Raw genomic sequence first — 12580 nt, forward strand, 5'->3', positions numbered from 1 at the left:
ACCAAAAATCGTAACAACTGAAATACAAAATGTTAGACAAAAACATGCAAACTGAATAATTCTGAAACATTTGGAAAAAAATGCAGTCATTAGAAGAAAATAAAAAAAATACAAATAATACTAAGACACTGCAAAAAAAAATGTCTCGGTTAGATTTTAAATACACAAATACCGTGGTGATTACAACCGCCCATGAAAATCCGTCTTAAAAATATGAATGTGTGTACACTGTATATAAAGTAATACAAATCACACGTGAAATGCAAGAAATAAAAATATTGGACAAACGAAAATATATTGTTTGACTTAGTTGAATGTTTTTTCCTTAATCAGCCGTTTCCAGGATTTGGGGTGATGCACTATTTCTCATAGACAGAAGGAGGCATTCTTGTGTCCTGTTATAAGAAATTTACACCACTCGTACTATTTAAACTGACTCCAAAATGGATGTAATCATTTAGTTATTAAGTCCCCTGACAAGTATCAGTTCAGTTATTTTTTGAGGACCCCTAACCCCCCTAAGCCACAAACCCTTTCCAGTAACCTTGGCGTTTGTTGCGGTGTGTCCGGCAGGCAGGCAGGCAGGCAGGCATGTGTTCCAGTCGGGGCATTTGCAACAGAGGCGAGCAAAGCCCGAACCGGTCCTCCCGCTCTGAGAGCACCGGTTCGGGGGTTCACTATGCCTTGTGCGCCTTGGGAGTGGGCCTCATCGCTCTGGGGGTGGTGATGATCGTTTGGACGGTGAGCCCCGTGGACGGGGAGGTGTCGGGCGGCTCCACCAACTCGTCCAGCAACTCCACCCTAGACAACAACAACGAGGAAGGCCAAGAAGGGGACCTCTCCAAGTCGTCGTCGGTCGCCATGGTGCTGGTAGGCGTCGGCCTCGCCTTGCTGCTACTCTCCATTTGCCTGGGCGTTCGGAGTAAGCGTCGAGCCAATAACGGCGGTGAGCAAACAGAGGCGGCGACGGCATCAGCCTTCATGGACCATACGGCCGGCGAGCAAACAGAGTCAGTATGGTGCTCTTCACAACAGTTTCAATGTTTCAACCTTTTGTTTGTAAGTTGCTTCAGTGCTATACAGTGATACCTCAGCTTATGAACTTAATTGGTTCCAAAAATGCGTGTGTAAGGCGAAAAGTTGGTCTGCCAAACATTTGTTTCCCATAAGAAATCATTAAAAATGAGAATAATCCATTCCTAGGTCCCCATAAAACATAATTTTCTACTAAATAAGCCTTAAAGGACAACCGACGTCACTTTTTTGTTTTTTAACTGACACCAGAAAAACATTTTATAGCATCTAAAATACCCAAAACACGCAGTATGATATTTTTAGTCAAATGCAAAACACCAATAAAAATGACTTAAAGTGTCCAAAATCTGCAAAACATTGAGCTGCGAATTGGGCATTTTCATAAAGTCCCGCCCCCAGTTTGTGACGTCACGCCAAGATGTCTTGCATTGCTAGTGAATCAAAACAATGGCTTCAGATTCAGAGAATATGCTTTCTTGTTCCACATCCAGTGATGAATATGATTCAAATAGTTCTGAAGAGGAAAGCATACATGTTTGCAATCGATTAAAGAATTTATTTGTGCCATTTTGAGACAACATTGGGGGAAAATATCTCACCCAAAAAAAGAGGCACGAAATGGCGACCTCCGTTTCCACAGGCTGATAAATTCCTTATATGGCGCTTGAACGCCCTCTTCTGGCCTTCTGGCGGCTTTTGGGTGCAACACGAGGTCCCCAGACAAAACAAGTACAGCTAAATACATTGACGTGATGGAAGGACTGCTACAATGCGTCTTTTTTACGGTAAAGGGCGGTCCTTTAGTGACGTCACATACGGACTCGTCACCAACTCAAAAACAAGACTTCCTGAATATTCAGCGCAAGTCTTAAAAGGTAAAATATAGCTATATGCGGTGGAATATTATTAAAATACGCTCAGTAAAAGTCATTTGAAGCCATTTTACAAATTATGAATTATGGACACAACTTGTCCGGAGACGTCGGTTGTCCTTTAAACCTAAACAAAATATACCTTATTTTATGTATAATAAATATGCTATTGTATTGTAATTAAAGAAATAAACTGTACTGTATAATAAAATCGTTTTGTTTACCTTTCTGATGGTAGTTGTCAATGGATGACGAACTTCCAGATTGCCCCTTGACGATATACGAGTGAAGTTGCCGTGCTTTCTCTGCGATAATACCTTCACTCACACTGTCCCCTCCTAGCTGCTTTTCGTTAATCCAAATCAACAGACGTTTTTCAACCTCTTCTGTTGCCTGAGACCGTTGCTTAGACAACACAGAAACACCCTTAGCCACACGTAGCAATGGTCAACTTAGCATACTAATACTGGGACACTAAGTCACACAAACGCACACCTCGTTCATGTTTTTCAAAGATCTCCTTCTTCTGCTCGACCGTAATTTTCTTTTGTGTCCTCTTCGGCTTAACACATGCCTGTGGTGGGGTATATATAATAGCAAAAGTACTCCACTTGATAGCAAACCACTTAAAGGGGGTGTGGAAAACTAGTCCATCGGCCACCGTGGCGCTGTTTGACCGTGTGGTTTGGTGTTCATCCGCGGAAAAGTAGTCCGCCAGCCACCGTGGTGCTGTGTGATTTGGTTCGTCTGCCGAAAACTAGTTTGAATGCCAAGATTTTATTCTCGTGAATTTAATGTTCGTAAGGCAAAATGTTCGTGAACTCAAGGATTCGTAAACTGAGGCATCGCTGTATTTTATATGGAATGTATGTTTCAGTCAAACACTGAACGGGCAAGTATAAAACACGGATGCTCCAACAGTCACTTCACACCTACTCTAGTACGACGAAATATATCCTTGGGTCTTCAGTCAGCCATTACTCAAGCTGCTGGCACGTAATGACTGAATTACAAACCAGCAGAGCAACCATTACTTTTTTTGTTATGCATCGCGTCCTCCTGGAGCCTCAACTGGATTTTCCACGCTCTTGTCTTGAACTCGTCGCTTCTCTTTACAGCGAATTGGTCAATGTGCGAGGGTCAATAATGTGTTCACGACAGTCCAATTCGGTGGTGCTCTCCAATGCCGTGTGGGGCTGGCCTTCAAAGTGACTAATGGCATTTTTATTGATATCGATGCCACCCAGGGTTTCGGATCCAACCGCATTCAACGTGCCAAGTTACGATGAGGTGGTCGGCAGCAGCGACTATCCCGTGCGTCAAAGCAACCTCCGGCAAAGCAACACCCACCTGCCATCCTACGAGGACATCATCTCTGCAGTGGAGAACGAGGACAGAGACCAGCCCGCTGAGGACTCTCCTCTCAACAACCCGACCGTGGCCGAGCAGCAAGCCGACGCGGCCCGGCAGCCCAGTCTGCCGGCGCGCAGCGCCAGCCGGGCCAGCCGCCTGCTGCGCCCCTTGCGGGTGAGGCGGATCAAGTCGGACAAGCTGCACCTGAAGGACTTTCGCATCCAAATCCGAAGCCCGACGCAAAACCCGGTGACCATCGAGCCCATCACACCGCCACCGCAGTATGATAACAAGCCGCCGGAATTGGGCTGAATGCGATTTTTGTACTGATAACACTCCTGAGAAGCCCATGTTTGCCAAAAGTAGGTGAGATGAAGGATGGGAGGACAATTTTGAGACCACCATCCGTGGCGAGGACATTTGGTCAGACCATGCATCTCTGGTCCTGCGCGAATTAGAGCAGCAGCACCTTGATTTAAGTGCGACATTGACTATGACGACACAAGTGTGTGATTTCAAGGGCAAAAAAAAAGGAAGATTAAGTCGATGACCGCCATCACGTAAACAAGCTTTGTGGTCTTAATTAAGAAAATGGAGTAAGATGGGAGGGAATGTGCTTTTAAAAGTGTCTTAAAGTGGCTCAAGTTGAACATTTTCAAGTTGAAAATGGTTTTTCACAGTACTTATTGTCAATACGAGATCTGGTGCTGTAATAAAAGTAAGGTTTACGTTGTTTAAAGCATTTTGTATTGTTAAAATAAATCTTTCGGTTGCCAAGTGCTTTTAATTAGTCAGTTTAAAGCAGCTGTGTCAATGCGACTTGAGTGATGTCCGGTGTGAGCTTTAATTTGTTTTTAAATGTTGAATATAAACTACACTGGCTGTGTCGCTCTTTAGCTTGACCTCATTCATTTATGCCTCATTCGCTGGACTGCTGTTGAAAGAAGTAGCAGTAGTCCAGATAAATGAAAAAAAGAGTTACATATGCAAAAAGTGTATTTATGTTCTTGAGTATCGGTCTCTTTTATGGTCTAATAATAAAATATACAGTTTATGTCGTTTTTACACTGCACGATTAATTTTGAGTGCGCATTAGGCAGGCGATTGAGAGTGTGGAGTTGGTGCAGTCTGGTCCAAAATACATTGGTTGGTTTATGGCGCCCTCTTGTGGTCAGATCATGTTTATTGGCCAAGTATGTAGAACACACAAGGTCGATCACGCTGCAGTAGTGTCATCATTAAAAAAATGACCTGACAAATACGTTTGGAGGACACTGATGCAGGCTAATCTAATAAAATTACACAGTATAAGTGGTACCTCTCAGGACCAACTGTGAGACAATGTGCAAAGTATCATGGTTATGGTTTTGGTGCGCATGGATCCTTAGCGCCGGCCTAAGGGGAGTTGCTGGAAAAGGTGGTGGGCAGGGTGTCGTGGGTCAAGTAGGAATTTCCGCGATCTTGTCTTGATTCTTGAAGCAAAAAGATAAACATTTGCTGGGTGTAAAATAATGACGACTGAACCATTTTTGATGGAGAAGAAAAAAAAATCTGAAAGTTACTTTTTCATAATGATTTTTTTATATTTTTTATGTTATTGATTTTATTTTTTAGATTGATTTTTATTTTATTGAATCCATTATACATACAGAAAACGACCTCCCCCCAAAATGAAACAAAACCATATGGGGGGAAAAATCAAAACCTTCACAATAAGTTCCTAAAACATATATACTACAGATTATAATAGTTTATACATACATAAATATTCACCTGCAGTGATTTTAGGTTTTTTTTGATACATTGTACTTGAATAAACTCATTTAACTTCTGCTTTATTGTAAGGGAGTGAAAAGATAAGAAACATGAGTGGTGTAAAAAATCGCAATTGAATCATTTTTGATGGGGGGGAATACTTTTGTTATTTATTTTTAATTTTCAAGATGAATCCAATATTACTTACAGAAAACAAAAAAATCCCCCCAAAATGAAAAAAAAAATCCAAACCTTCACAATAAGTTCGCAAAACATACATACCATAGATTATAATAGTTTATACATACAAAAAGATTCACCTGCAGTGATTTTATTAGTTTTTTTTTAATTAATTACACTTGAATAAACTGCCATTTTACTTTATTGTAATCGAGCGAATCTGTCAAACTACACATTTTCGAATCATTTTCCTCTCTTATACAACACATTTCCCCTCGACGCTCCACCCCCTCGCTTTACTTCGGAAGGATTTCTCTCTCTCTCTCTCTCTCTCTCTCTCTCTCTCTCTCTCTCTCTCTCTCTCTCTCTCTCTCTCTCTCTCTCTCTCTCTCTCTCTCTCTCTCTCTCTCTCTCTCTCTCTCTCTCTCTCTCTCTCTCTCTCTCTCTCTCTCTCTCTCTCTCTCTCTCTCTCTCTCTCTCTCTCTCTCTCTCTCTCTTCCTCTCTGGTGTGCAGCTGCCATGTAGCAGTGGGAGGCACAGCTGTCTGCGGGAAGAGCCAAAAGCCCGGGGAGTCAGTCACATTCCTGGCTGGGATTCAATGACTAAAGCAGACACAAACAAACAGAGAGAGGGAGGAGAGAGAGAGAGAGAGAGAGAGAGAGAGAGAGACTTGGTTGCACATTTGAGGCGCACGTCGGCTCGCGTAAAACGGCTGTGGGGCGAGAAAGAAACAACACTCGTGATTTTTCTTTTAGTGATTTTTCCGACTGCGGGAAGCTGTTTTATTAAAGGGGGACTGAAAAAAGAAGGAGAGGTCAAGCTATTTGAGTCTCCCTTTTTTGAATGGGCTGCTCCGGGAAGGAAAGCTGCTCCTTGTCCGGGGGAAGCTGTCTGACTGGCGGCGTGTTGGATATGCTCCGCTCGGACGAAGAGTGAACCAGACGCCTTGAAACAGGTCAAGCGATTCTTTCCTAAAAGTTTTTAGCTCTTGTTTTTGCACCCCCCCCCCCCAAAAAAAAAAAAAAAAAAAGATGGAGGTGAGCAGCTTCCAGCCTCACCCTGGACTTCAGCAAACTCTCAAGCAGTTCCATCTGAGCTCCATGCGGTCCCTCAGCGGACCCGCGGCGTTCTCCGCCCGCTGGCACCACCAGGAGTCTCTGTTCAAGGACGTTAAATCCGAGATGGTGCTCAGCCTACCGGCTCACACTCCCCCGGTTATGTCCGGGCCGCTGTTCATCCCGTCGGACCGCTCCACGGAACGCTGCGAGACACTCTTGGAGCGCGAACCCATCTCTTGCTTCGTGGTGGGCGGCGAGAAGCGACTGTGCCTGCCGCAGATTCTCAACAGCGTGCTGCGGGACTTTTCCCTGCAGCAGATCAACTCGGTGTGCGACGATTTGCACATTTACTGCTCGCGTTGCACGGCAGACCAGCTGGAGATCCTCAAGGTGGTGGGCATCCTGCCCTTCTCGGCGCCCTCCTGCGGCCTCATCACGCAGACGGACGCCGAGCGCCTGTGCAACGCGCTCATTTACGGCGGCTCGTACCCGCCGCGCCGCGGCGGTGGCGGCGGCAGCAAGGAGCACGGCGGCGGTGGCGGAGGAGGAGGTGGAGTCGCCGGCGGAGCAGGCGTCCTTCTGGAGCTGGAGCGCACCGCGGCCAGCTTCCGGGTATACCACGAGTGCTTCGGCCGATGCAAGGGCTTGTTTGTGCCGGAGCTCTACTCTGGCCCCGGAGCCGCCTGCGTGCAGTGCCTCGATTGCAGGCTCATGTTCCCCCCGAGGAAGTTTGTGGTGCACAGCCACAAGCGGCTGGAGAACCGGACCGTGCATTGGGGCTTCGATTCGGCCAACTGGAGGGCCTACGTGCTCCTGGATCCGGACTACAGCGGGAAAGAGGAGAAGGCGAACCTGGAGAGGCTGCTCAGGGACTTAAAGGGGAAATATGACTTGAGCGGAAAGATGGCCAGGAAGTCGTGCAGGGTAAGTGAAGTTTGATTGACTTGCTTTGGAGAAATGCTTTCATATTGAACTTTAACTGTGCGCAATTCACGCTTCTGCCGTGTGACCGTGGTTAGCAAACTTTTGACAGAAGCTTTGACCTACTGTCGTACCACCATGTCCAACATTGAAATGTAGCAACAAGACAGGTGTTTTGTAGGCTGTGTTCACAGCACAGCAAAATTGAAAGACTCTGAATACGGTTTCAAAGTCGATTGACTAAATGGGCCCAGTCATTGATTGGCGACCAAACCTCGGTCGAACCCTACTTCTCTCTGAAAAAGTGCCAATGAGTACAATTACACAAAAAATTGATGCATGGTTACTTGTGTGTCATTGCTTGTTGACCGTTCTAGGCTGTTGACCACTTTTCTTGCCGAAGAATCATCTTGGATAGGTCCCAGCTCACAACGGCGACCCAAATGAGGGCAAATGCTATAGAAAACGGATAGATGGAAAATGGGCTTTTTATAACAGTTCCTCTGAGATTTTATTTTTAGTACTATGTTAATTGGTGGTGCCACGCCCTTGCACTTGTGCAGGTATTTGATTGTGGGAATGTTGGAAGTATGCACACATTTTTCTACAGTACACTATTTAGCTTTTTGTAAATGTTATTCAGATTTCATATTTTCACCATTCAAAAGAGTCCAAACATTCACATCATGCAGGCCATTAGATTTGTCATTCCAATTATGTATTTTTCCCACAATTCCAAATTTCACCCTAAAAATTCCAGATTAATTGCCAATGACACATTTAATATACAGTGATACCTTGGTTTACGAACTTAATTAGTTCCCAGACAGAGTGTGTAAGGCGAAATGTGTGTATCCCAAAAAATAATTTCCCATACGAACCCAATAAAATGAGAATAATGTGTTCCCAGGTTCCCACTTTTTAATTTTCTAATCCTTAAAACTACACAAAATATACCTTATTTTATGGATAATAAGTGTGCTATAGTATTATGATTAAAGAAATAAACTAGCCGTCATCTGTACTTTTTTTAAGGAAATTGTATTGCTGCTAACTTTGGGAGAGACATCCTTCTGCTGGTACGTAACTTAGAAAAGGCCACTATTAAATTAGCTGACTTAAAGAACCACCTCAGATTCTTCAAAAAAGTACAGATGACGGCTGAAGAAACCTTTTCAACGATGGACCACTCCTGTACGACTGAGAGCTTACACAGACAAAATAAACTGTACTATATAATAAAGTCATTTTATTTATCTTTGTTATGGTACACTTGATGAGGAACGTAGCCTTCTTTCACCATCTTCAGGAATGATCCCTTGTAGGTGCTTTCTCTGCGATAATTTTACCTAGTTTTTTCATCAATTGTGTTCTGTTTAGCTGGGTTGATAGCTTTTTGCATCAAGTGTACAGGTGGCTTGTGCGGGTTATTTGTGGAGCCTGATTGGTGGGAATTTTAACCTTGCAGTCTACACTCTGCCTTTGAACTATCAAAGTTGAAATGAGTCCAAATGTCACTGTTTTCCATCCATTTGCTTACTCTCTCTCTCTGTCGTCTGCCTGTCTATTTAATGTTTAAACCACCTACACGCACTGCTGCGTTCTTGACCAATCACGTGCGGCTTTAAGACTGGGGGCGGGGAATAAAGGACCAAAAAAAAAAGTCCGCTCCCATTTCCTTGTTAGGAGAACGGGCTCGTTGCGAACGACACATCACTCATTATGGCAGCTCCCTGTGTATCCTGAAAAATAGTTTGTATGGCAAGGTAAATTTTTCATAAATTTAACGTTCGTAAACCGAAAAGTTCGTAAACCGGGGTATCACTCTAATTCATTCTCATTATCCCCATTCAAAATTTAGATTATCAGAATCAGAATCAGAATACCTTTATTCGTCCCGCAATGGGGAAATTTGCAGTCCACAGCAGCAATTGAAGAGGGATGGGGTTGGGGTGGGAGTGAAAGGATAGAAAACAAGATATTCTAAGCATAACAAAATAAAAATGTCAACTGTATACTGTGCAAATGTAGATGTGCAAAAACCGTTCTATAAACAAGACTGTACATAGTGCAGAATCAAGAGATGCATTTAGATTCAATTCACCATAACAAGAATTGTCATCATTCCCACATATCCCACATACCAAAATTTCGACATTGTTGGTCATATAATTCCACTCTAAAGTCACTAATAATACGACATCATTAGTACACTCACCTGAAACAGTGTGGGATCGATTCCTACTTTGTGACGGTGCGGGTTTGGGTGTGGTTATTTGTTTATCTCTATATATGCCCTGCGACTGACTGACGACCAGTTCAGAGTGTAGGCTGCTTTCCGCCCCAAGTCATTTGGATTGAACTCCAATAACTCCCAGCGATCTTGTTCTGGATTGAAAATGGATGGATGAGTTAACTCATTCACTGCCAGATGTGCTAGAATGTGCCCACTCCAGTGCCAGGGTTTTTTTTGTCATTTTCACTCGAATTCCAGGACTCACAAAATATTGAGTTTTAGGACTATATAAATGTTCAATTCAGCGTAAGAAACCTTAGGCTCTCTTCTTTCATCAGAAAAAAAAGATTTATTTACTGAATTATATGGGCTTGGAGTTATATGAGCATGAAATGAGGGCAGATCCAAAATACGATGCAATACATATTGGTTTATGTCGCGGTTTAAGAACAGCTTAAGCTGGAACAAAGCGCTAATATGGAAAAAGGGAAAATGCTACTGCCTTGTGGAAGGGAATAAAACATAGCTAGAAGTCTAGCCAGCGCTTTATCGGCACCCAAGCAAGAAAAAACAAAACCCGAACTAATTCGGGAATGATGCTTTACGTCACAGGTGTCAAAGCCAAGGCCAAATCCGGCCCGCCACATCATTTTTTTCGGCCCGCGAAAGCAAATCAAACTTGTTAAATTCCATGATGATTGCTAAAATCTGAGCCAAAATGCCATATTTTTGGATGTTAACCACAATAAAAGTCATTATTCTTGACTTCAGATTTGAAAACGAGTTATTCATTAATTTGCTGTGTGCTCTATATGTAATATTTGAAGGGATTTAAACATTCTAATGGGTTCCCCAAATTCATAACGGCCCTCGAGAGGAAACCATAACTACAATGTGGCCCGCGGCAAAAAAATGACTTTGACACCTCCTTTACATCATATACTCAATTCCCGGATAAATTTGTGAATGGCAGTGAATGAGTTCAAGATCCTTCTGCATTTTTCACAGACATATTGCACTAACATCATGAGTAGCATTGCATATCATTCCACATTTTACACCAAAATCATTCCCCTTCCCTAACTTTAAATGTCATTCCAGATTTTTCCGTGTGATTCATTTTCACTATCATTCCATTCCCCCCCCCCCCCATTTCACACATTCCAGCATTGACATGCAAGTTCTCCAGAAATTGAATCTTCATGCTGCTTTTAGCATTGTAACGGTTCATCATAATTTGGGGGTTGTACAACACAAGAGACTCCAAATATACAAGTGTAACAAATATGTCTGGATCATACAACATGTGCACTCGATGTGAAGATAAATGCAGATGTGATGGATTTTAGGCAGATTAGAGAAGATGGGGGAGGAGAAAGTCTATTTTCAGGTGGGGAGGGGGTTAAAAGTTTAATGAGATTGGGGATATGGATACATCTGTGCGTGTGTTTGAGGGTGGCCACGGTGGGATAATCTGCGCGTGGGTGGGTGTGGGTGTCATCGTGATGGCGTCCTGAGTGGGTCAGCGTGGACAAAAGAGCATAGAAGATGGGGGTGGTGGCTGACTGTCTGCGTGTCTCCGTCACACAGCAGCTGGTGTGTGGGACTCGCAAATGAGTGGACATCTCCGTGGGCATTGGCGCAGTGTGAGCGCCAGCCAGAAGATTTGTCAGCACAGGGGAACCTAAAGCATAAAAACTGAGCGAAGTTGCACAATGGAGGGGGGTGGGTGGGCAATGGCTATAATTGGGAAGTATCAGAATCGTTTTTTACATTTATACTATATCAACTTTGTCATTTCACTCATTCACTGCCAGACTTGCAAAAATGTGTCCAGTCCAGTGCCTGGGTTTTTGTCATTAACACTTAAATTCCAGGACCCACAGAATATTGAGTTTTAGGGCTACATAAACATTCAGTACGGCGTAAGATACCTTTGACTCTCTTCTTTCATCAGAAAAAAAGAGTTAAATCCTAAATTATATAGGTCTGGAGTTATATAAGATTGTAATGAGGACGGCTGTCCAAAATGCAATGCAATACAGAATATTGGTTTAAATAGCGCTTTAAGTAGTAGTGGTTAGCACACCGGCTTCACAGTGCAGATTGGTAATGGAGGACGGCTGTTTCCTCCCACACTCAAAAAACATGCATGGCAGGCAGATTGACCACTCCAATGCCCGAGGTGTGAGTGTGAGAGTGATATGTCTTTGTGTGCCCTGAGATTGGCTGGCAACCAATTCAGGGTGTCCCCCGCCTCGTGCCCGAAGACAGCTGAGATAGGCTCCAGCAACCCCCGCGACCCTAATGAGGAATAAGCGGTACGGAAAATGAGATGAGATGAGATGAGATAGCGCTTTAACAACAGTCGGAGATGGAAAAAAGCGCTAACATAGACAAAAAGGGAAATGCTGCCCCCTTGTGGAAGGGAAAAACATGGCCAGAGGTCTGACCAGCGCTTTTTCGTCACCCAAGTAAGGAAAAACAAAACCTGAAAAAAATCAGGAATGGCGCTGGACGTCATATTTTCAATTCCCAAATAAATTTGTAAATGGCAGTGAATGAGTTAATTAAATATTTTTAGAAAAAGACAACATAAACCCAAAAAAGTAAGGCTTGTGAGAGCACTTGCTGCCGGCTGCCTACTCGGGCGCCATCTTGGATTTCTTCTTATGATGATGACCATGAATCAATGAATCAAAAAAATAACAATTGGAAAGTTTAGTGACCTCAAAAAAACTCACTCTTAACCTGTCAGCTGGACCTCTCTCTATTTATTTAAGTCTGGTTAGGTACAATATAAATGGAGCAGCGACACTTAAAATGATAATACTTGTGGTTTCCGACCTTGTATGAATTAGACACCAACCCATTAAGGTCATAAAAACTAGTCAGGCTTGAGGTAGCTTGCTGCCAAATAGTGAAATCCAATTTGTCCGTATTACGACAAGACATGGTCATGACGTAACATGTTTGCTTTCTGTTTCAATTTCCATAGAAGACGAGTCAGCCATGAAAAAAAGCCTGTTTACCCACTGTTTCAATTTGTATGATAGGTTGTTTACTCACGAAAAACTAGTCGGGCTTGATTTTAGTCAATTAGTTAGCAAACTGCTGCTTTCTTCCAAGGACTAAAATCAAACCTGTTATTTTAGCACGAGTAAAGACAA

At 43.3% G+C, this 12580-nt stretch overlaps 2 protein-coding genes across 2 annotated transcripts in view; both read left to right on the plus strand.

Annotated features, from left to right (window-relative positions):
- Window positions 1-3993, plus strand: part of tmem51b (transmembrane protein 51b) — a 5434-nt gene extending 1441 nt beyond the window's left edge. Inside the window, exons 2-3 of the mRNA XM_089010239.1 lie at window positions 582-1010; window positions 3155-3993. Of these exons, the coding sequence (XP_088866365.1) occupies window positions 592-1010; window positions 3155-3572 (837 nt within the window). The 5' untranslated portion in view covers window positions 582-591 and the 3' untranslated portion in view covers window positions 3573-3993. The remainder of the gene's footprint in view (window positions 1-581; window positions 1011-3154) is intronic.
- Window positions 3994-5853: 1860 nt separating this feature from the next.
- Window positions 5854-12580, plus strand: part of LOC148890441 (ski oncogene-like) — a 66573-nt gene continuing 59846 nt past the window's right edge. Inside the window, exon 1 of the mRNA XM_089010508.1 lies at window positions 5854-7177. Coding sequence (XP_088866634.1) covers window positions 6227-7177 — 951 coding nt within the window. The 5' untranslated portion in view covers window positions 5854-6226. The remainder of the gene's footprint in view (window positions 7178-12580) is intronic.

Source organism: Hippocampus bargibanti, linkage group LG12 (assembly GCF_051943395.1).
Source record: "Hippocampus bargibanti isolate YZ-2025 linkage group LG12, ASM5194339v1, whole genome shotgun sequence".
In the NCBI taxonomy this organism is placed as follows: Eukaryota; Metazoa; Chordata; class Actinopteri; order Syngnathiformes; family Syngnathidae; genus Hippocampus; species Hippocampus bargibanti.